Source organism: Dipodomys merriami, unplaced genomic scaffold (genome assembly GCF_024711535.1).
Source record: "Dipodomys merriami isolate MVZ:Mamm:240054 unplaced genomic scaffold, mDipMer1.0.p SCAF_39, whole genome shotgun sequence".
NCBI lineage: Eukaryota > Metazoa > Chordata > Mammalia > Rodentia > Heteromyidae > Dipodomys > Dipodomys merriami.
The window spans coordinates 12,370,391-12,394,004 of NW_027205492.1; the positions used below are offsets into that span (position 1 = coordinate 12,370,391).

The 23,614-nt window shown below is 48.0% G+C and overlaps 1 protein-coding gene and 1 non-coding gene across 2 annotated transcripts in view; one reads left to right on the plus strand and one right to left on the minus strand.

Moving 5' to 3' along the window:
* Positions 1-22,495, plus strand: part of Vapb (VAMP associated protein B and C) — a 46,735-nt gene extending 24,240 nt beyond the window's left edge. The window contains exons 2-6 of the mRNA XM_069990059.1: positions 2,884-3,036; positions 12,543-12,646; positions 17,055-17,135; positions 18,855-19,031; positions 21,208-22,495. Of these exons, the coding sequence (XP_069846160.1) occupies positions 2,884-3,036; positions 12,543-12,646; positions 17,055-17,135; positions 18,855-19,031; positions 21,208-21,366 (674 nt within the window). The 3' untranslated portion in view covers positions 21,367-22,495. The remainder of the gene's footprint in view (positions 1-2,883; positions 3,037-12,542; positions 12,647-17,054; positions 17,136-18,854; positions 19,032-21,207) is intronic.
* LOC138805373 (U6 spliceosomal RNA) lies at positions 6,621-6,727 on the minus strand. The gene has a single exon (XR_011365518.1). It is a non-coding gene; the product is annotated as a U6 spliceosomal RNA (small nuclear RNA).
* Positions 22,496-23,614: the final 1,119 nt, after the last annotated feature.

Consider the following 23,614-nt stretch of genomic DNA (forward strand, 5'->3'; position numbering starts at 1 on the left):
CTGTGGGTGCCCATGTAGGTTTGCATGTCTTCCTGCTTTCTTTGGCCCTAGAAAACCACAGCTGTTTTTAGCTATCTTTTTTTAGCCTGTGCTTACTGAAGTGATTCCCACCTGAAGCCGGCAGAGAGTTTGTTCAAGATTAGACTTTCTCTGTCATCTGAGTCAGCCCACGGTATTGGAGGGTGGGTCAGGGAGAGTTCCAGAGGCTAGTGCTCCCATAATCCCCGGGATACTGTCTCAGCACAAGTGTCCTGTTTCTTTCTGGAAGCCAAGGATGGAATGCCATCTGCATCCAGCTCTCCTTTGCCCTAGTTGCAGCGAGTCTGCCTGCCCTGCAGTGGAGGGAGCTGAGAGGGTGGTTCATGATGGAGATTGCAGCTAGAGGAACTACCAAGACTTGACCTTTCCTCACTTCTAGATAGAACTCCGTCTCTAGACCCTTCTAGAAGCAAAGGCTTCTTAGAAAGATCAGCAAGTGGAGAAATTCTGTGGGACATTTAATTCTCAGAGGTGCCGCCCACAGGGAAGTGTAACCCCCAAACCACAGCTGACCAGTGGCAGTCACTTCTTCCATACCAGGACCCATGCGTTTCTGCCAGCCCTGCACCATGCAGAGTAGCACAGCAGTAAGCATAGGCCTATGAGGGAAGAAAGCCGCACAACACCAAATACTCTCTAGCAATGCACACACAAAGATGGGGACCTATGAGACCTGCCAGTGCTGCAGCAGGAGTGCACTTTACCTGGAGAAAGGCTGAGTTCACCGGCAAACTCTGAGTTCTCTGGCCTGGAGGAAAGAGGGGTGAACTGAGGTGGTTGGGGGTGGTGTGTGTTTATTGTGTTTGTGCAGCGAGGCTCAGCTGGGTGCAGTTTTCACCAGGTTTTCTTGCAGATGAAATTAGGCATAAGCAAATGTGAAAATCATTTTATGCTCAAATTGCCCTCCTAATATGCACGTCAATCAATTTGGACAAATTTGTGTTTTCTTGAAGCAGAACCAACTGCGGTTTATTTGATTTTGGAATTGAGTCCCTTTTCTTTTCTTCCTGTCCACTATTATTGATTTCTTAATTTGTATTTAAGTTATGCCCTTATTAGATTGATTTTTCATACTTTGAGCCCCTCTAGAGGAAACCAGGCTAAGGTCTTAATTTTGCTGGAAGGAAACCACAGGTAGTTTCCTTCTTGGGGCCTTTACTTGCTGTCGGACACAGCTCCAGGGATACAGAGGTGGGCAAAGAACGATCCCGATCCCCGGGGTTACAACAGTGTCTCACTGAAAACTTTGCACGGTTCCCATTTAAGTGTCTTTGTTGCGTCTTCTGCATCAGGGATGTATGAGCCAGTATGCATTTCTTTATGACTGCAGTGGTAGCGTACACGCCTCCCTACCACCACCTCCTTCCCTGAAAGGTAAAGGCTGGAGAAAGCCAGTGTGGCTCATCTGTTGGAAAATTTGGGAAAAAAAACTTGGTCTCTAATTCATCTTCCCCCACCTGACTTCTTCTTCTTTTTTTTTTTTTTTTGGTCCAGTTGTGGGGCCTGAACTCTGGGCCTGGGCGCTGTCCCTCAGCTCTTCAGCTCAAGGCTAGCGCTCTACCACCTGAGCCACAGCGCCACTTCCAGTTTTTTCTTTTTTGCTTATGTGGTGCTGAGGAATCGAACCCAGGGCCTCGAGCATGCAAGGCAAGTGCTCTACCACTGAGCTACCTTCCCAGCCCCCCCCACCTGACTTCTTAGTACACCCAGTGACCAGTGTCTGCTGTAGATAGGCCGATGAAAAGCAGCTTTCAGAGTAGTGTGAAAAGCACAGTCTCATTTGTCTTAGCCCTCTCCTGCATTCCTTCCCTCGGCACACTTGTATGCACATGCGTGCATTGTGGAGTAATTCCCTCTTCTCCCCTTCCTCAGCACAGGTGTGTGCAAGTGTGTGCACTGTGTGTAAGTGTGGGCCAGGAGAACAGTCTCCCAGACAGCGAGTGCTGGTTACCTCCGGGACACAGGAAAGCTTATTAAGGCCCTCTTTATACATATTTCATTGTTTGCTTTGTTTTAAGAAGCATGTTTTACTTTTTTAATTAAAAATCTAATAAAGTAGAAAATGAATAAATAATAGTAATAAAAAATATCCTCAAGGCACAGAGCTTTGTTTCCGTCTTCCTGCAGCTTGGGTAGTTAAAGCTGGATGTGATGTTTGAGGTGAGCTGCTCAGTTGGCTCTGGTGATGAGCCTAGGAAGGTACTTTTTTTTTTTTTTTTGCCAGGCATGGGGCCTGAACTCTGGCCTGGGAGCTGTCCCTCAGCTCTTCAGCTCAAGGCTAGTAGTGCTCTACCACTTGAGCCACAGTGCCACTTCCTGCATTTTCTGCTTATGTGGTGCTGAGGAATCGAACCCAGGGCCTCATGCATGCAAGGCAAACACTGTATCACTGAGCCACCTTCCCAGCCCAGGAAGGTACTTTTGTTTCTGTGTTATAGGCCATTAGCACCCCAAAGTCTTTCTTACCTCTGCTGCTCTCGATAACAACTCTTTGGGATCCAGATTTAGTCCATTTTACCTTATTTATTGTGGAAGTAAGTACGTAATATATGTTAAGAACTGGCCTTGGGTTCAGGCCATGTAGTTACAGATTCTGTTGTTAGCTGACATGGACGCTTGAACAGGGAGCCCTTCGCCCTGAGCCTGCTTGTCCTCAGAGTTGAGAGGTCTGAGGTGCTGTGGGTTGGAAGTTTACTGGTTGCCTCATGGAGCAGACTCCACAGTGATGAGCTGGTGCTGCGAGCCAGAGACTATGGCTCCTCCCTTCACCCTTCTCTTCCACAGCCCTCTTCCCCAAAACAAGTGAGTCCCGCACACGTTGCTCACTGTCTCTCTTGCCCCCAGGTCCATTCACCGATGTTGTCACCACCAACTTAAAGCTTGGCAACCCAACAGACCGGAATGTGTGTTTTAAAGTGAAGACCACTGCACCGCGTAGGTACTGTGTGCGGCCCAACAGCGGGATCATTGATGCTGGGGCATCGGTCAATGTCTCTGGTAAGTCTTGAGACCCCAGGCAAGGGCAGGCCCTGAAGGGCCCAGGGCCTGGGGACTTTGGCTTGGGTTTACAGTGTAGGGAGGTGTCAGACTCCCCCCCCCCTCCTCCTGCCCCCCATGCCCTCTCCCTCTGCCTCTGGCTGGAAAGCTTAGTGGTCCTATCACCTCTGGCTCCATAATTAATAGGCCTTCGTTTCTGTGTTCTCAGCCTTGGAGCCACAGTATTAGAGCACATTTAAAGTGGTGACTTTAGACTTTACTTCAGAATGAGTTTGGCTGTCACTCCTTTGAAATTAAATCTGCCCTTTGGCAATAAATAAGAAAGGGCTAAACAAACTTAATTTTACTTTGTGGGAGAAAGCTAAATGGAGTTATTTTCTTATTTAAGCTAAACAATTTCTGACATTAAGCTCGTGTCATTTCCAATGATGGGCAACTGCACTTTACTGATTGTGAAAAGCTAAAGGAGATGAGGGCTGAAGGAACTGGAATACGTTCAAGGGTGCAAGTTCTGTGCTGTCTGATGGGTTTCTCTCCCCTTTAGTCTGAGAGTGCATATATTTTCCAAAGCCCAACTTTTGAAAAAGATGCTGGTATAGGGCCCAAATTGGGAATCGGATTTCAGAATTGAGGCGTGAGCAGTGGGTTAGTATGTCAATGTATTTGAGAAATGGAATAAACTTTTAGCTCATTAGAACTTGTGGAGCCCAGGGTGCCATGGGGAGTGTTTATCCTCTTAATACCAGTGACTCGGGGTCCAGAGGCTTCGGGATCATTAGGAGTGACTCTTCATTTGAAGTGAGTATTTGTCTGGCTTTTTCTATGATAGATTTTGATCGTGATACATTTGGCTATTCATTTGACACCTAGAAGAAAATGACTCACCTCTTTGGAAAGATACAAGGTGTTTCATTATCTAATCATTCCTGCAAGCTCTCATTCCCTGAATTTTCTGGTGTCTCTCATGAAGGGGCACCCATTCCAGTTCCAGAGTAATTCTTTCTGCACTTAGAAGGCCAGGCCTAGGCCCAGGAGCAGCCAGGAGGGTGGGACTAGCATTGATGAGACCCTCCTTGTGCTAGATCTGCACAGGTTCTGTTCTGTCATTTCTGTCATCTGCCTGGGAGGGAGGCCCTACTTCCTCCATTTTTAAAAGGAAAGAGATTGGTGTTGGCTTATCACAAAGTTGGCGGGAGACAGAGCGGGCCTGGCCTCTGCTCTACGAACCCAAGCGCTGAGGAAGGGAGTAGCAGAATGTTGGCACTTACAGATGCGAGGGGTCCAGATGGCTTATGTTTTTCTGTTGAAATCTTTTATTCCTTCTATTTATAACCACCTTTTTTCCTTAGTTTCCCTGTCCATATTAAATTTGAGCAAATTTGAGTTGTTGGTAGGTGAAAACTATCAACTTTCAAAGTCAATGCAGGTGGGGAAAGCAGCATGGTTTTCCAAATAAAATGATCCTAGTAGATAATTGCATAGTGGAGGTGCACTTTCCGGTATTAAGTACAATTGTGTGCGTCCATCTGTCTTGCAGCAGGATTTTTTTTCTACTGTTCACTACTGAGGTTTGAACCCAGCACCTGCTACTGGCCAGGCAGGCACTGGACTGAGAGCCGCACCCCTCGACTCTAAAGACGCTTGTTGAAGATTATTGCATTTAATCTTTTGAATTCAGAGATTTATCTTTTTTTTTCTTTTTTCATTCCAAGGTATGAATCATGGGAATGTTTTAAAAGTAATAATACTTTCAAACACTTTTCTTGATTTCATCTTGTCTACTTAATGAAGGCTGAGGCTTAATGATTATGGCCTTCTCTTTGCAGATAGGAAAGTGGGATGCAGAGTGTGGATATGATCACGTGGATAGATAGGATCACATTGAAGTCCAGTGTCTTGGCTCCTGATCCAGTCATTTTCTAGGTTAGAGTACTGCCCTAAACTGAGTTAGGGGATGACCACACTTACAAATGAGTGTATAGATAATTTATGTGGGAGAAGAAAGCAGTTGAATAGTGAAACATCCTTGTATCTGCAGGCCTACCAGCCCTAGACAGGACAAGGCTGTATTTTACTTGGTGTGTATCCCTGTGCTGAAGCTGCCCTCAGGGCATCTCAGGGCAGCCTTGGGGCTGGGGAAGGACCACAGCCCCAGGGGCTGCAGATTTATAAGTTCCTTTTATTAGATATGCATACCTTGGGATAAAACTCACCCACCTTGACCACAGGTCCGCGTGACTTGGCGGGAGAGGGGAGAGGAGGAGGGCAGATGCAGTTGAGGCACATGTAGGCAAGCCCAGTGAGTCCACGGTCTGACCTCACTTCATACACAGTGCTCAAAGATCACTAGTCTGGAGATCAGGAACCTGAGCAGGAAGCCAGCTCTACTCTTTAGTCAGTTGGCTGAGCAGTGCCGATCTTGGCGCTCTGGAGGTTCTGGCATTTCTGTGGAAAAGTGGGAGGGACCGTATTAACTCCCAGAACTGCTCAGACAGTATTAACAGAGTGGACTACACCAGTGGGGCTACATTATTCTTCCTCTGCTCAGGTAAACCTGGCAAGATTCATTCAAGATACATTACCGAATATTTGAATTGCCTTTTAAAAGTAAATTGGCCCCATATATTTTAGTAATTTATGAACTTAATTTTCAGGAGGAATTCATGTTTTCTTTTTTTTCTTTTTTTTTGTCGGTCGTGGGGCTTGAACCCTGGGCTTGGGCGCTGTCCCTGAGCTCTAAAGCTCAAGGCGAGTGCTCTACCGCTTGAGCCACAGCGCCACTTCCGGTTTTCAGGTGATTGATTGGAGAGAAGCCTCCAATGGTTGTTCCAGTCTGTTGCTTAAGGCCTTCTCTTTGTCTTTGTCATCTCAGTCTCATTCCTGTAGTCACTCCTTCTAGATCCATGTCTGTTTCTGTGAAGGGCAGTAGGCAAAAGGACACTGGTGTGCATGCCCAGTTTGTGTTAGATGTCCCCGAATGCCACAGTTGGGCTCTTGTTCTTGCACACCGTCTACTGGCTCTGGTTGGGCATGCTGCAGGCCTGGCCTCAACAGCACAGCACCGCTTCTAGGAGGTTGCAGGAGAGATGATTGGATTATCCTGAAATTGCATATGCAAGGAATATATAATTTTTTTAATATTTTAATTTTATTTTTTTTATTGTAGATACTATACAGAGGGTTACAGTTACATGAGTGAGGTAATGAGTACCCTTCCTCTTGAACATTGTTACCCGCTCCATTGTTTTCCCCCTACCATCCCCTCCCTCCCTACCTTCCCCGAGGTTCTTTTTTTTTTTATTGTGATTAAGTGATTACATAATTTCCGGAATGTTCATTTAAAGTCACAAGTTCATTCTTATTTTTATTTTTTTTTGGGGTCCGGTCGTGGGGCCTGAACTCTGGGCCTGGGCGCTGTCCCTCAGCTCTTCAGCTCAAGGCTAGCACTCTACCACTTGAGCCACAGCGCCACTTCCGGCTTTTTTCTTATGTGGTGCTGAGAAATCGAACCCAGGGCCTCGAGCATGCAAGGCAAGTGCTCTACCACTGAGCTATCTTCCCAGCCCCTAATTTTTTTTTTTTTTTTTAATATGGAATGCTTCACGAATTTGCGTGTCATCCTTGCGCAGGGGTCATGCTAATCTTCTCTGTATCGTTCCAAGTTTAGTATATGTGCTGCCGAAGCGAGCACGAGTATATAATTTTTTTGTTGTTGCTGGTCATGGGGCTTGAACTCTGGGCCTGGGTGCTGTCCCTCAACTCTTCAGCTCAAGGTGAGTACTCTACCACTTGAGCCATTTCTGGTTTTCCAGTGGTTCATTGGAGATAAGAGTCTCACAGACTTTGCCTGCCCAGGCTGGCTTTAAAAAGCGATCTGCAAATCTCAGCCTCCTGAGTAACTAGGATGACAGGTGTGAACCACCAGCGCCAGGCTGTAACTTTTTGAGTTAATGAATTGTTTGCAGTAGTGGGGCTCTTCCCTTTTGTTCTTGCTTTATAAAATTAAGTTTATTTTCTGAACTGTATGATGGGAAAATATTTTTAAGGCAGATAATTTCTGAAAATGTCTTTGTGGTAAGCTATTAGTGGTTGTGGATTTTGTTAATACTGCAGTTTAATAATGAGGGCGTTTTCCATTAATATTCCAAACCATGTTTGCCAGCGGATGCAGCAGGTGAAGTGGTAAAATTATGGGCTCATCAAAAATACTTATACTTCCTGTAATATGATATTAAGTTTAGTATTTTTATAACCTTCACTGAATTCTAACTTCACTAAGTAGCAAGCACATTTCCTTTTGCAGTTCAGTTATACCCATTGGTTGCCTTTGTACCACACAAATTAGAAATGCAAACTAAGGGGGTTATTGGAAAGAGTCATTAAAGATCCCAATATTTATGGTACCGATACACTTTGCTAAGTATATCCTGGGTACTGAAAATGGATTAAAGACAACAAACACAATCTCCCAGTGTCTTGAGTCTGTGTTCTAAATTCTCATTTTGAGTAGTAAGGAGCAGTATTTCTGACACAGCCTTTCACTACTCTTTACAGTCACATTTAAAGCATGAAGTTCTTCCAATAAAATCCCTAGGACAGAATTAATATCTGTAATTCTTGGATGGAAACAGGTCAATTGATGTAATTGGGTAGTATTGCAATTGATAATTAATCCTTTTAAGATTTTGCTGACTCAGTTTAATGTTGCTGTTCCGTGACCCTGGACCAGTCAGCCTTGGGCCACAGCTTTCAGTTGACTAGCAGTAGAGTATAAATGCTTGCTGAAAAGAAGCCAGCATTTGTCTATGAAGTGCTGACAATGAAGCTAAATGGGGGGGGGGGGGGCGGTAATTGGGCTGTGGGTATTTGCATGCATGCACGTGGGGGGGGCGGGGGGGTGCATGTGAGTGTATTTATTGGTACTGAGCTTGAGCTCAGAGTCTCCCTCTTGCTCAGTATTTTGAAAATTTTTATTATTATAAAAGTGGTGTACAGAGAGGTTGTAGGTTCATGAGTCAGATAGTGAGTGCATTTCTTTTTGGATAGTATCACCCCTTCCCTTTCCCTCTCCCAGTTTTTCCTTCCTGTCCCCACACACAAGTTGTATAGTCATTTTTTTTTTTTCTTTTTGATCATGGCTGGTACTCTACCACTTGAGCCATGTCTGTAATTCTGGCTGTTTTGCTGGTTAATTAAAGATAAGAATCTCTTGGGTTTATCTGCCCAGGCTGGTTTCAAATTTCAGTTCTCAGATCTCAGCCTCTTGAAGAGCTAGGATTACAGGCATGGGCCACAGTACCTGTCTAGTTTGGGCTTTTTAACAGCAGTGTTCTTCATGTTTGATCTTTGTTTTGGAAGTCTCTGATAAGTGGAACCTTATTATAAATGGTTTCGGTGAACTGGGTTTATTACTCTCTGATAGGAACAACTAACAGTCATACTTAAAAGATGTCTTTAATCTTTTTCATCAGATTAGATTATGGTTTAAAAAAATTACCAACAAAAATTCCACTTAATTGTGCTTTTAAAGGTTTTCAAAGTTTACTGTAATATTTAGGTTTCTTCAGAAGAGTCCTTTTCATTTTTCATGTTTGTTCCTTATACTTTGAAAAGCTATGATCAAGAGGCGGTCAAGTACAGGCAGTACCCCTCACTTAGCTGAGTTGCCTCCACAGGTCCCTGCAGCCTGACCCAGCAGCACTGAGAGCTGAGTGTCAAGGCAGCACGCAGTGAGGTTCTGTCAGTGGACCTCCCATGCTGTGACTTCCTGCCCCAGCCTCCACTCCTGACTGCCAGTCTCATATAGACCTATTCTGCGTTCTTGCTTATCACAGAAGGAAGGGACAGGGCAGTTGTGACGGTGCCTGCCCAGTGGTGAACTGGCAACCATATCCCAACGAGCACACGTGCAGGAGCAGGGCCTGGAGTCCCTGGAAGGAGGCTCTGTTCCGTCTGTTTCAGCTGCTCCAGAGACCTGGCTTAATGGTTTACCACAACAGGGCACTGTGGGGAACCTCAGCACAGCACAGCACAGCGAACATCAGAAAGAGGCTGGTGGGATTTCATTGTTCAGGTGTAGGGGACAGGAAAGCATACTGAGGAAGGTATTTACCAAAAAGAAGCAGGGGAGACTTACTATTCGGCCTATGCCTTCTGTCACACACCTCATCTTTTGATCCTGGCTTAGGTATTTGTACTGCTCTGCACAGATAAATAAAGTGAGATCAGAGGGTCAAAAAGGCAATTGATGTAGATAAAATTAATTATTTGCTTGCTAGACTACACAAGAAGGTAGACGTGATTTCAACATTTTGAGAATCCTAGAGGTAATGATAAATTTTGTGTGGCTTACAGTTGTAACTCAGATGTCACGCTTTGAGCTAGGGTACATCTTCTCACCCTAGGCACACTGCTCATCGTCAGCTGATCAAGAGTTCCGCTTGCCATTTATATTTGTGTGATTAGTTTCAAAGGTGGAGAGTAGTGACTGCATTGTGACTGCATCATAAATGCAGTTTGGTGGAAAGGGGTCTTTTGCTGTATAGGCTGTGAGAGAGGAAAGAGCTAGTATGTCAGGAGACAGGCTGAGAAGATGGGTAGCTGTGTTTGGGCCACATGGGAGAGAGAGTAGACAGAAAAGAAGCTAGCTGGGTGATGGAGAGCAGGAGCTCTCCTCTTCCTGGGCTGCACCAGAGGCTTTCCAGAAGAATCTGACTCAGGAGTGCTTGAATGTGGAAAGGGAGGAAGGTGCACGCTTCAAGTCAGTGGGAAAAAGCCAACTAGCTCCTGAGTGTGTGCTCTACAGATAGCCAGTACTGGTCTCCATCTAACTGAAAGCCAAAGGAAGAAGAGCCCAGAATCTATCAGCAGTAAAGGAGCTCGCAGTGAAAGAGGCACCCCAGGTCCGAGGTGTGGTGCTGACCTAGATCTTCTGTTTTTATTTTTGACAGTGCTGGGGTTTGGATTGGGGCCTTGAGTTCCACTACTAAAGCCGCGCCTCCAACTTACGCAGTTAGTTTTACAGGTTCCATAGCTTATGGTCTAGCAGACACCGCCCTGAGGGAGGATGTGAGTGAGGAGTGCGCAGTCTTCAGCTGTCTCCTGGTAACAGGTTTCCTTTAACATAGTATCAGCAGATAATTCTAAAAGTAGAATCGATGGTTCCTCTAAGAGGGCTTTCTCATCAATGTCTTTGATAGCCAAGTGAAATAAATTAAGTTAATGGGAGGCAGTTTTATAGCCTGCCAGGAAAAGAAGTACCTGTATGGATCTGGAAGAACAAAGGATTGACAACATTTCTTCTGTCATATTCTGTAAAGTTTTAGCTGATACAGTGTGGCAAATTTGACATGAGTTGATGGTGGCTGATATGCACAAAACTTTTCTACTTTGCTTTGGCTTTGGTTTCAAAGTAGGACTTACTTCATAGCTCAGGCTATATCCTCAGATTCACTGGGTGATGCAAGCTGGCCTGGCCTTTTGTCTCTGCATGTAGAGTGCTGGGATTATAGGTGTTTGCCATTGATGCTCAGCTGAAATCTAAACTTTCTGGCAAAAGTTGGGCTGTATCGTATGGGATATAGAACTGAGATGTGTGAGGTTGTCTAGAGTCACACAGTCTGATAGCCAGGGAGCCCAAGAGCAGAGGCCAGACATTGGTGGCAAACAGCTGAAGGGAAGGGCACCTGTCCACCTGCACACAGAGTGTCCCAAAAGTTCACTCTTGACACCCGAGTAGGCCATGGTGATGGTTCCCACCAGCTGTGTGGTGTTGGTGCCTAGGCAGTAAAATGGAGGTAGAGAGCCAAGACTTAGGTGCCCCAGCAGCCTGCACGAGCCGTGGCTGTGCCGTTGCTTTGGCTTTGTCGCACGAGTGACGGCTGGCCTCATAGTGTTGTTCCACATAGTATGGTCTGTGACCTCCTGACGTGGGGTTGGTAGATCCCCGGGGTCTATGTACCATGCTTGGAGAAGTTATGGTGATGCACATGGACTGGAGCCCTGGCTCCACCGTTGAATGTGCTAGCCATGGGACCCAGCTAGACTGGTCATAGCCTTCCAAACCTCTGTCCTAACTTCAGGAGGCAGAAAGCTTGTTGGAGAATATGCTTTCTTCTGTCAGCTCGTACTCGGCTAGTACCAGGAAAGGTGACTTTTCCTCTTTTCATCTTGGGGTACAGTGAAGGTATGGGTGGGGTGGAAGATGAAAAAGAAGGGCCTCACAGTGGGGTGAACCTAGAACTTTGGTCTCTGGGGGAGCCCTTGGCACTTGGCTGCTCTTCTGTGCGCTGCCCTGGGAGCTGTCTCTGCATCCTGCCACAGGCTCTGCTTGACATGGCTCCCTGCCTCCTGACCTGAGCCAGCCACTGACACTGCTCGCAGACGTGGGCTCACATCTGTCCTTCCTCTCTGGTGGTGGGGAGGCTCTGTGGGGCATATGGGAATCCCAGAGATGGGTGTCCAAGGCAGCAGAACATTGATGAGTGCCCAGCAGAAGAGAGGCTGGCCAGTGCTGGTGTCGGCAGGGCAGCTGCTAGGCCTGTGGTGGTTGTGGGCGTGATCTGTCCACCTGGGTGTGAACTGTCCGCCCAGGTGTGAGTGGGCTCTTCCATGGTGTAACATCAAGTTCGCCTCTCCAGCTTTAGTTTTTTCATCTGAAAAGTAGGCATGCAAATAATATCACCCCCGCCCCTAACTCACACCATGGTACTACCTCTTAGCGATTAAATGAGACACTAGAGTAGCACCCAGGTGGTGGAATGTGGACACACTCAGGGCCATGCTCAGCTTTCTTTGCCTGGGAGGCTCAGTTTCAGGGAACTAAGCTTGACATGCAGGTTAGCCAGAGCCTTGCAGCATGGTGTGTATTCTGAAGCAACTGTCATTTAATGGAAGGAGGCCTAAAGAGGCCAGACAGGGGGAAGACCCTGCCCATGGTGTCACATGACCCATCTATCTATCCACAGGTACTCGGCATACTTAGGGAGAGCGAGTTGGGATTGTTTATAACCTGCTGGTGAGATGCCTCTAGTGTTCTGTTGGCAGAACACTATTTCAAGCATTACCTTGATGAGCTTCATAGGAAATGGGGTGAAGAGAAGCTAAAAGCATTTCTTAAGCAGCTTGGATTATTCCATTTGAGTTTGTGACAAGATGGTTTTTATGTGTTTCCTTGAGCACAGCAGGCCTATGGTGTGTCTCCAGCCTCCCTGTTGTGAGGGGTGGGTGGTAGTGTTTGGTGGGCTGGTGGAATGCATGACAGGACTAGGAATCAGGAGGCCTCTGAGTTCTAGCCCTACTCCCAGTACCTTCTCCTCTTAGACCTCTCGGGCTGCAGGCTGGTGACCTCGCTTACAGAGTGGAGTTGCTGGTCTTGGCTTCTGGCCTCCTCCTCTGGGGTGTGCTCGGGAGAGACACGAGAATCCCATCAGAGCACAAGCACTTGCATGATGAATGGCTCTGGTTACCAAGTTCTGACTCTCCTAATGAAATATTTTCTTTCTCAGTGATGTTACAGCCTTTCGATTATGATCCCAATGAGAAAAGTAAACACAAGTTTATGGTTCAGTCTATGTTTGCTCCGACTGACACTTCTGATATGGAGGCAGTAGTAAGTACCGAACACTTCTTATTCTTTCTAGCAATAACAGCCCAATTAGGTATAGAATTCTGAGTGCATGCATTTCAAAATGTGTCAGAGTTGTTTACAGAGGAACTATTTCTGAAGAGGTTTGTACTTTGACTACCTGTTTATACTAAAACTCAGTAATTTGAACATTTACATGGCTTTCTAGAATGTGTTTGTTGCCTGATTTTATAAACTCAGTTTGCTTCAGCAGTGCTGTGTTCTGGTGAATTGACTGGAGAGGTAGGGAACGTGTCTCTTCCCTCCCGACACAGGGCGTTCCTACCTTACTTCCAGAACATAAAGGGGGACGGGGTGCTCACTGTGGCTTTCTGCTTCCTCTGTCTTTCCTTGGAAGGGGAGCTTGGTTCTGGTAAGCATGGTTCTTTGGTGGGTTTGTGTGTCTGTGTGTCCATCTCTCTTTGTGTATGTTACTAGTTTCCAATTTAGGGCCAGTGCATGCTAGATAATCTGAGCTACATTCCTGGCTTGATTCTTTGCTTTTTAACCCTAAATTCCCTTCATTTCCCCCTTACCCCTTTGCATAAATACATGCTTAGCTTGTTTCTGGTTTTGGTAAAACTAAGATGATTTTAGTTTTTATAAGTTAAATTATTATTTGTGTTTTTACAAAAAGAGAGATCATAATAGAAGGTTCCCCAGAGCAGGGGGGTGGGGGGTGTACATGTGTGAGTGAATCCACAAGCCTTCTGGTACGGTGTGACCCAAGCCTGCAGACAAGCCTTGCTGGCGGTGGTGTGGGTTCCCTCTGACCTCCCGCTCACCAGCCTGGAGAGCCAGATCCCCAAAGGGGGTCTTGTGTCAGTAGCTGACACTACACCATTGTTTTCCCAGGGGCAGTGTCATGCAGAACTCATCTTGCCCCTGTCACCCCCCAGCCTATGGTTTTAGCCTTGAAAAGGACAGTGGCCATCTCCACCGCTTCACTTAGGGGCAGAAAAAGAAGGGTTAGTCAGGTGCTTCTAAGTTTGCAAGGGATCAGTGCTAGAAAACTGTGTGCTTCAGAATGACTATTTCATTTCCTGGAACATGTCGTGTCAGCTCATGTTGTTTGGTGTGATCAAGGAAGCTACCTACAGAATGTACAGTGTTCCAGAGTGTGTTCTGCCCGGCACTCTGCTCAGCACAGCAGGACAAGGGAGAGGCCATCTCTGTTGTGAGGTTAAGTTCTGCCTTCTGATAATGTTGCAGCCATGAGCATGTTCCAGAGTCCTGTGTGATGGAATAACAGTTCAGCTCACACTGTGTGCTCAGTGTAAACACCTGGCCCAGTATCGGATGCCTGTTCTTCCAACTGTTAGAGGCCAGACAGTGCCTGGACCATAGAGGGTCATTTTACTTCTTAGTAGGATGGTTTCGATAACAGTGAGCTAAGTGTTATACAAAAAGACGCTGAAGAAAATGTAGGAAATACACAATTGAGCAAAAGTAACTGGTGCTTCTTCCGCCTGGCAGACCTGACTTCCCAGGTACTTTGTGCTTCCCTTTGTTTTACATGTTTATTTCTTATTTCTACCAACAAAGTATTAAATGTAGAGCAGTGACCACTAATCTCTACTTAGACTTGCATTTGTGAACATTTTGCCTCTCCCCTCCCCTCCCCTCGCCCTCCACCCCCCCCCACTTTCTTGTTGATGGTGGGGCTTGAACTCTGGGCCTGGGTGCTGTCCTTCAGCTCAAGGTTAGTGCTCTACCACTTGAGCCACAGCACCAATTCTGGTTTTCTGGTGGTTTATTGGAGATAAGAGTCTGATGGACTTCCTGCCTGGGCTGGTTTTGAACCATGATCCTTAGATCTCAGCCTCCTGAATAGCTAGGATTACAAGTGTGAGCCTCCAGCATCTGGCCATATACTCTTTAACAAACTTTTTTTTTTTTTTTTTTGCTGAACCAGACACCTCTATCAGGCTGGGTGATGCTTTGCAGAGCAAGGGCAATCTTTTGGTACTGTCTTGCACAACCAAGAAAATGAGCCATAATTCAGCATTATTACCTAATACTGAAACAAACCCATGCCCAGAGTTTCTGAATATTTCAAAATTGCCCTTCAAAATTGTTCTCATTCTAGTTGAGGTCCTCCCCCAGCCTTCCTACACCTCTTGTTTTTCACAGGCCAGGTCACGTTGGCATTTAGGTTCTTCACAGGCGAGGTCACATGTGCATTTAGGCTCTGCACAGGCGAGGTCACGTGGGCATTTAGGCTCTGCACAGGCGAGGTCACGTGTGCATTTAGGCTCTGCACAGGCGAGGTCACGTGTGCATTTATGTTCTGCACAGGCGAGGTCACATGTGCATTTAGGTTCTGCACAGGCGAGGTCACGTGTGCATTTAGGCTCTGCACAGGCGAGGTCACGTGTGCATTTAGGCTCTGCACAGGCGAGGTCACGTGTGCATTTAGGCTCTGCACAGGCGAGGTCACGTGGGCATTTAGGCTCTGCACAGGCGAGGTCACATGTATATTTAGACTCTGCACAGGCGAGGTCACATGTATATTTAGACTCTGCACAGGCGAGGTCACGTGTGCATTTAGGCTCTGCACAGGTGAGGTCACGTGGGCATTTAGGCTCTGCACAGGCGAGGTCATGTGTGCATTTAGGCTCTGCACAGGCGAGGTCACGTGTGCATTTAGGCTCTGCACAGGCGAGGTCACGTGTGCATTTAGGCTCTGCACAGGCGAGGTCACGTGTGCATTTAGGCTCTGCACAGGCGAGGTCACGTGTGCATTTAGGTTCTGCACAGGCGAGGTCACGTGTGAATTTAGGTTCTACACAGGTGAGGTCATGTGTACATTTAGGTTCTGCACAGTTGAGGTCACGTGGGCATTTAGGCTCTGCACAGGTGAGGTCACGTGTGCATTTAGGTTCTACACAGGTGAGGTCACGTGTGCATTTAGGCTCTGCACAGGCGAGGTCACGTGTGCATTTAGGTTCTACACAGGCGAGGTCACGTGTGCATTTAGGCTCTGCACAGGCGAGGTCACGTGTGCATTTAGGCTCTGCACAGTTGAGGTCTCGTGTGCATTTAGATTCTGCACAGGCGAGGTCACGTGTGCATTTAGGTTCTTCACAGGTGAGGTCACGTGGGCATTTAGGCTCTGCACAGGCGAGGTCACGTGTGCATTTAGGCTCTGCACAGGCGAGGTCACGTGTGCATTTATGTTCTGCACAGTTGAGGTCTCGTGTGCATTTAGATTCTGCACAGGCGAGGTCACGTGTGCATTTAGGTTCTGCACAGGCGAGGTCACATGTGCATTTAGGTTCTACACAGGCGAGGTCACGTGTACACTGCATCAGGAATATTGCATGTGGATTTATTTCATTGGTGCTATTTGGTCACTTAGCTCAGAAGGTGAGCGCCAGCCCTCCTGGATAGCGAAGTGTATCTTCCCTGGAGTAATAAGGCAGATATTAGGGTACTCTCCAAGCCATCATGGCTGTCCTGCTCATCACCAGCCTTTCCAGGTGGCTTTAATACTGTTGGTGACTTTGCCTGGTCTTCCTATAGCACACAGCCATGGGGCATGTGGGTAGAAGAGCAGACTTCAGTATTGTTTATAGTTTCTTCACTTAATATTCCGCAGCTTCCCCTCACGTAATTGCATGCTCTCAAGCAGTATTGAGTGGCAGCCTGCTATTACTCCATTGCCTGAGTCTGCCATACTGTGTGTGGCAGTCCGCTGGTGTCAGACACAGATTGTTTCTTGCTCTTGGTACCCCCTTGTTCCAGCTGCTTCCTGTGTGGCTGGGAGGGAAAAGGGGGAAATGGCTTTCTTTCTGTGTTATAACTGTGCTATTCTGTCATTCTTGAACAGGACTCCTGCCCCATCCCAGAACACAAGCTTAGCCAAGAGCTGCTCTCTTCAGCAGGCTGAGGGCAGGAAGCTTGGGACAGGGTGGAGCTCAGACAGCCACCATGGTGGAGAGCAGCCTTGGTAGCTTGTGCTCCCTTGGTAGCTAGTGGTTGGGTGTTAAAGCTGCTCCCAAATGGTAGACTGTGCGGTGAGCATGTGTCCGCTTTCGTAAAGAGAGAGAGCGTCACCTCTGCTTACACAGACATATGTGGATGACCCTCCTGTTGAGCATGCCTCCCAGGCCAAGGCCACTATAGACCAGCAACAGGAAGAGCTGGGCAGAGCGCTAGAGCAGGCAGCAAGGCATCAGAACCTGAAAAGGTAATAAATATTCAGGAAAGCTATTGTATTTAATCTTGTCATGTTCAAAATATTGAAATCCCAGCAGACTTGAGTTCTTTATTTGATATACATCAAGGCTTTCTCATTAAGAGTATTTTTCTGAAATTGTCAGTTATAGGAGGGGAATTATTCTTCCAGCAGCTTTATAATATCCTGATTATTAAATTTAAATTGTTTTAGTGGAAGGAGGCAAAACCGGAAGACCTTATGGATTCAAAACTTAGATGTGTGTTTGAATTGCCAGCAGAAAATGATAAACCAGTAAGTATGTTTATAGTTAACAGTAATTGAATGTTGCAAGCTGATACTTATTTGCATACCATCTCCTGCAAAACCAAGATTTAAGTTGGCAAATTATTTTCCTCCTAATGTATGAAAAAAAAAAAAAAGCTGAAGTCAACAAATAAATGGGCCTTTATGAAACCAGCCTTTGAAAGTCTTACAGAAAGACAGCTAATGGAAACAGTTTCCCCTTGAGAAGCATGGCCTCTGGCCTGTGCAAGCCTCCTCCTGGGCCTGTCGAGGCCCAGGCTGCTGTACGTGGCAGTGACCTTGGGGAAAACTTGCCCTTTGTCTTGGTGCTGGTGCAGGTAAGCATGTGCACTCTTGCCCTTCCCTCAGTGCCATCTATCTTTACTCTCTTGTCTCTACAGGACCCTTTCCGTCCCACTCCCCATTCAGTCATTCATTCATTCATTCCCTTCCTAGTACTAAAGTATAAAACTCATGGCTTTGGGATGCTAGGCAGGTGCCCTACCACCTGAACCATGCCCTCAGCCTCCGAGGCTGCTGCTTCTCTGTATAATTGACATTTGGGCTGGATTGTTCTTTCTGCTGGGGCTGTCGTGTGTGTACTTCATGGTATTGTGCAGTGCCCCTGGCCTCTGCCCACTAGATACCAATAGTACAGGACCACCTAAAGTGCCTCCAGACATGGCTTCATGTGTGTGGGGTGGGTCTGGGGAAGTCCCTGTACCCTGCTTTGTCCCCCATTGAGAAGCATTTATCTCCTGGTGGGGGTAAGGGGAGGGGGGAGCACAGCCCTGATGTCTTGCTTGCTCTTGGTCCTCTGTCACCAGTGGGAGTGGAGACTGGATCCTTCAGCATAGTCAGAAATTTAAATTGTATTAAAAGTACACGAATGTAAAACCCATATGAATATGAAATGGGAGTGAGTGCTCTGAAGGCTTATTTTCACATGAGCCAAGATGATCTCTGGGAACGCCACTGGCTTGTGTCAACACGGTGGTTTCTTCTGTAACCAACCACTGTCATTCCTGTTCCTTGAGTGGAAGAGCTGCTTCTGTCTTGGCATTGCAGTCTCCGCTCTCTGAAGGGCTGAGTGTAGCCTGGGTCCAGGCCTTCCAGGGCTCCCTTCGGTGGGGAGTGAAGGGTAGAGCTACATGCCTCCTCTGCATTTTGCTACCAGAGCCCTCGGACCATCACTCCAGCCCCTGCGCATGCCAGTGCTCTTGGCCCCCCTGGCAGGGCTTCCCATTGGTGTCTGCAGAATGTCGTGGCGCAGTCCTGCAGGGAGATGGGTGGGTGGTCTCCGCAGACTGAACATGCTACCCTCATCCTAGCTTCCACATCACGCATCTCACCCAAGCCAGCCAGTTCTGGGATGCTTAAGTCTCAGGGGTGACAGTAATTTGTGGCTAATCATTTCTGGGCTTGAACCATTACAGTATGCTAATTCTGATGGCAGGAATTTGATGGCATCCTACACACAACACTCTTTCTTTTGAAGTATTAGCCTCAGCCCAACTTCGTTGTCTGTCCTTGTTCATAACTTCTAGAACCTACTTGCTTTCGATTATCAAGGTGCTAGATACAGTGATCCATTCTTAAATGTCACATCTTCCATTGTGGATGAAATGCTACCACATGTGGTGTGTGCCAAAATCTACTTTGCTTTTGCATTTAAAAAATCCTTTCTTGCATGGTGTGACACTTGAACTTTCATTTATTTCTGAACAGCATGATATAGAAATAAATAAAATTATATCCACAAGTGCATCAAAGACAGAAGCACCATCAGTGTCTAAGTCTCTGACTTCATCTCTGGATGACACGGAGGTCAGGAAGGTGATGGAGGAGTGTAAGCGGCTGCAGGGCGAGGTCCAGAGGCTGCGAGAGGAGAACCAGCACTTCAAGGTGTGTGCCTGCCCCGCCCCACCCCACCCCACCCCACCCCACCCCACCCCACCCCACCCCACGGGGGGGGGGGGGGGAGGAGGGGGGAAGGGCCTGGCTGGGAAGCTGGGAGGGGAAGGGTGAACTTCTGCAGTGCTTGGGCGGGATTTTTTTATTTTTTTTTTAGGGCTTGGGATTTGCTCATTTTTCTTCCTAGGAAGAAGTTTGCGGTTCTCATTGGCTCTCCAAAGGACATTGTACCCCAACATTGAGAACCATTGTTCTAGAAATTGTTCAACTATTTAAAGTCTTGTCCACTGAAAGTCAAAAATGAATACCATTCCCACCTCCGTTCACTTAATTGAAAAACATCATTGGTTATTTTGTGTGGGCCTTTTCAAACCTTGCTGCTGCTCATTTCCTGAGTAGAAGAAACCTCTTGAAATGGCTAAAAAATAGAAATAGGCTCTTCAGACATGGCAGGCATCGGACTTTACAGCCAGTGGGCCCCATAGATCTGCTCACACAGTGGTGAGACTCAACACACAGCCCTTCCAGTAGAAGAAGCGGAGAAGCCCAGTGGCCCAGAGAGGCCTTGTGTGGCAGGAGAGGCTGTTGGGTAATGGGCAGGCACTTGCTGTGCTTTGAGGCCTGCGGAGGCCATGGAACGAGGCTAGGAGCTAGCTTTTGGACTGCTCTAGCTGCAGCAGTCCTCAGGCCCTTGTGTCCTCTGCGGCCCCTTTCCACCCTGTAGACTGGTCGCTCCTTTCAGACAGAAATCAGCAGAGTATTGGTGGCATTGGTTGGGGCCACCTAAGCACATGGTAGTCTTTCTTTCCTGACATGCCAGTACCCATAGCCCATTCCCTTGTGGTTGCCTTTCCTTGTCTTCATTGGACTCCTTTAGTACCTTCTTTTACTACAGAATAAATTATGAAGCTGACACTTTACTTTTTGGCTAAAAATCTAAGCTATGCCTAAAGCATCTTTTTGAATGTATTTCTCTTCAGATAAGAGTGTTTTATGCCACTTAAAGTGATGAATAGGTAGAAATAGCTTATACATAGACCCAATAAAATAAGCACTGCGTTTCGTTATGCCCATCTTGGGGGAGTTAGTCCCATGTTGCCAGTCATTCATCACCAAGCTGTGGTATCAGCTGTGCCCAGGAGCAGAATTCCTTTACCCTGTCACCAAATCTATCTTGGCATTAGAACATACTTTATCCTGCAAAATACTAATTCTTGTTTTGTGTTGATTTGTTTTTATTGGGCCTATAAGTGTCCTGAGCTTCTGCTAGGAGCCCAGCACTGGGCCCAGATAGGAGCCGTCCCCACCCTGAGCAGCTCCCTATTGCTGGGGTCCCGGGACAAGGCGGTGACACAAAGGATTGCACCCTGGGGGCCCATTGTCCATGGTTTCCGGGTGCTGGTTTCCCAGTGGGTGTGAAAAGAATGTGGGGGGACAGGGAGCACTGCTGGTTAGGGAATGAGCTGGGAAGGAGCATATGGAGTTGTCGGTATGAGGGTTGTGGAAAAGAGGAGTCTGGGCAGAGAGAAGGCCCTGGTGCTGGCCCTGTGCAGGAGTGTGGGCCCTGGCTGCGCGACATGGGCAGTGCCTTTGCAAAGTGACCTGCAGGTGTTCCGGGGCGTGGCAGCAGTGAGGGTGAAGGAAGAGTTTTCCGGGTAGTTGGTGACAGATGACCACATAGCTCTGTATGTATCAGAAAGGGTATTGGAGCTTTAGTGAGAAATCTGTGCCTTAGGAAGAAAACACTGGTGATGGGTGTGTGCAGGTCTGCCATATTTAATGCTCCTAGTATCCTTGATCCTGCTGCCTACCTGGGACTCATCAGGGACCTGCTGAGGCCAGGCAGCGCCGCGTGTGAGCCGTTGCCCCCACTGTGCGCTTCCTTGTGATTTGTATACTCACGTCTTGGGACGTGCCTGTGAAAAGAAAACTTGGTGCTTGGGTGACTTGAGAGCCAGTTCACTAGACACAGAAGAGCAGAGGGTCCAGGCTGAGCAGGAAGCGAAGAGCAGCCACGGAAGTGGGCAGGGCCACGGATGCACAGGGAACCGAGGAGGTCTCTGCCAGTGGTGTGGTCCAGGTGCCTTCCCACATGGGTAGATTGCGGGCCTCGGCCTGGCCCTTCCCCACTGCTGAGTCCTCTTTGAAATGTGCCTTTGCTCCGTAGGAAGAAGATGGGCTGCGGATGAGGAAGACGGCACAGAGCAACAGCCCCATCTCGGCGCTGGCTGCTACCGGGAAGGAGGAAGGCCTCAGCACCCGGCTGCTGGCTCTGGTTGTTTTGTTCTTTATTGTTGGCGTCATTATAGGGAAGATTGCCTTGTAGAGGAAGCAAATGGGATGAATGGAGCCACCATATCATGGGATTTAAATTTATCATAACCATGTGTAAAAAGAAGTCAATGTATGATGACATCTCACAGGTCTTGCCTTTAAATTACCCCTCCCCACGCACACACACAAATGCACACACAAATATAACATAAGTTAACAATCTTTTAGAAGGTTAAAATGTATAGTAAGTGATTGGGGGAAAGCAGTGCGCTCTGTTAATGCCGAGTGCCGACAGTACAGAATAGAACTTGTTTTGAACGCGGGTGGGCCTGGGTTCATGTCGCTGGATCACCTCTCTTGAAGCAGGACACTCTTCCTCGCTGTTGGTGCTGGCCTGTGGGCGCAGGACACTGACTGAGGAGGCTCGGTGACCCCCGTCCGCCCACTCCTGCCCAGGCTGCGGTCCTGTGTCTGCACATCCGTCCGTGGGACCCACGCAGAGCAGCAGTCGCCACAAAGTATGGCGCTGCGGCAGTGGCTGGCGTCCCAGCTGCCACGAGAGGCGTGTGGCGACTGACCCAACGCTTGAGAGGAAAGGCAGTGCTTCGTTCTGTGAAAGGGACCAAGCTCGCTTCCTGTTGGTTCATGTAGCGAAACCGAGCTGGTATCTGGGATGTGCAAGCATATTTAACTTATTTAACGTGTCTCATCTCATGTGTTCTTACTGTCACTGAGAACAGTTAGGTACGGAACGGCAGCCGGCAGGCAGGCTGCCCGAGCTGCTGGGCGCCGAGGTTCATGGCTGGGCGTTCTCCATCAGTCAGCAACAGCTCTTGTGAGGGGAGAGTCTTGGTGGTGACGCTCCACTCTGAGTCACCCACTTTAAACAGAGAAGAGAAGAGTGGCTGTGCTTCTAGATTGTCCTTCCACCGCTCTCAGCCACCACTCTGACTTCCAGTGCAGGCCTGACTCCGTCCTGACCGCTTGGGTCCCTGGCCGAGGACCCTGGCAGGCGGGCTGGCTGGCAGAGGTGAGGGAGGGGGCTCCTAGCTGATCCATCTACTGCTAATGGAAGTCTGACTGTGAATTAATTTTATGCCATAAAAGACCAATCCAATTCTGTTTGACTATGTAGCATCTTAAAAGAAAAAAATTAAAATAAAGCCCCAAAATTAAGAGTTCTTTTGTCATTTTGTCACATTTGCTGTGTGTGGGGAATTATTATTATTTTATCATCATTAGTTTGCCGTTGGAAGGCTGATTTTAAAATGAGCTCTGTCAGTGAGAAATATGAGTTTAATGATAGGACTGTGCGCACACGGGGGGGGGGGGTGTGTGGCTAAGATTAGGGGGCGCGCCAGCTGTTGGTCTGCTGCCCTGCCTTCCCGCCGCCCCGGCCCCCAGCAAGTCGGGGAGCGGCCCCAGGCGGAGGGGGCCCCTGGGCAGTGAAGAGCAGGAGCCCTTCAAGAGGAAGCCTTTTTCTCCCTTTAATTCTTTCTAGGTAGTAGTTGTGCACAGGAGTTAGCATGGAACAAATGGGCTTATAAACACCGTGCGTCTGCTTTCACGCTCCTCCACCTCTCCCAGCCCCTCTCCCCCTGGACAGGAGGACCCCGAGCCACCTGTTCAGGCCCTGCCGCGTCGCGGCCCAGCGAGTCTCTCCCCGTGGGTGAGAGGTTCCCCGTGAGCACCAGCGGCTCACGGAGGCGTTGCCGAGTGGAGCTCCCCAGCGCCTCGCCTCAGGTCTCTGGGAGCTTGTTCACGTGGACAGCCACTCCCAGCTACCAGTCTTCAGGAGCTGCTTCCTACGGCCCCGGGTACTTAGGACTGCGAGCTAGGAAACTGAACTGGGAGGTTGTACCCTCTGCTCCCCGGCTGGTAGCCTCCAATGGTCTTTCTGCAGCTGCCAGCCCCCTTAGCCTTGAGAGGAGACAGGCTCTGGGCACACAGCCCAGCCTTGGCAGGCTAGGGGTCTGGAAGCTTGTTCTTGCGGGCGTGGCTGTGTGCAAACAGGTGCGTGTGCGTGCTGTGGGTGTCTCGCAGACACACATGTATCTTGGGTTCTTTCTGTGAGAGTAAGGTAAAGGGTGACTAGAGGGCTGATGGATATTCGGGAAAAGGCTGAAGGCCAGTGTGGGGTGGGCCAGGAAGCAGCCTAGGCTAGTTCTCTTGTTACAGATCCCTTAGTACCTCCGTCTAATGTCCTGGCTTTAGAAATTCCAGCCACGGTGCTTGTACAGGGATGGAAGCAATAGCAGAGCCCTGTAAATTGTTATTGATTGAATTTTTAAATTGATAAT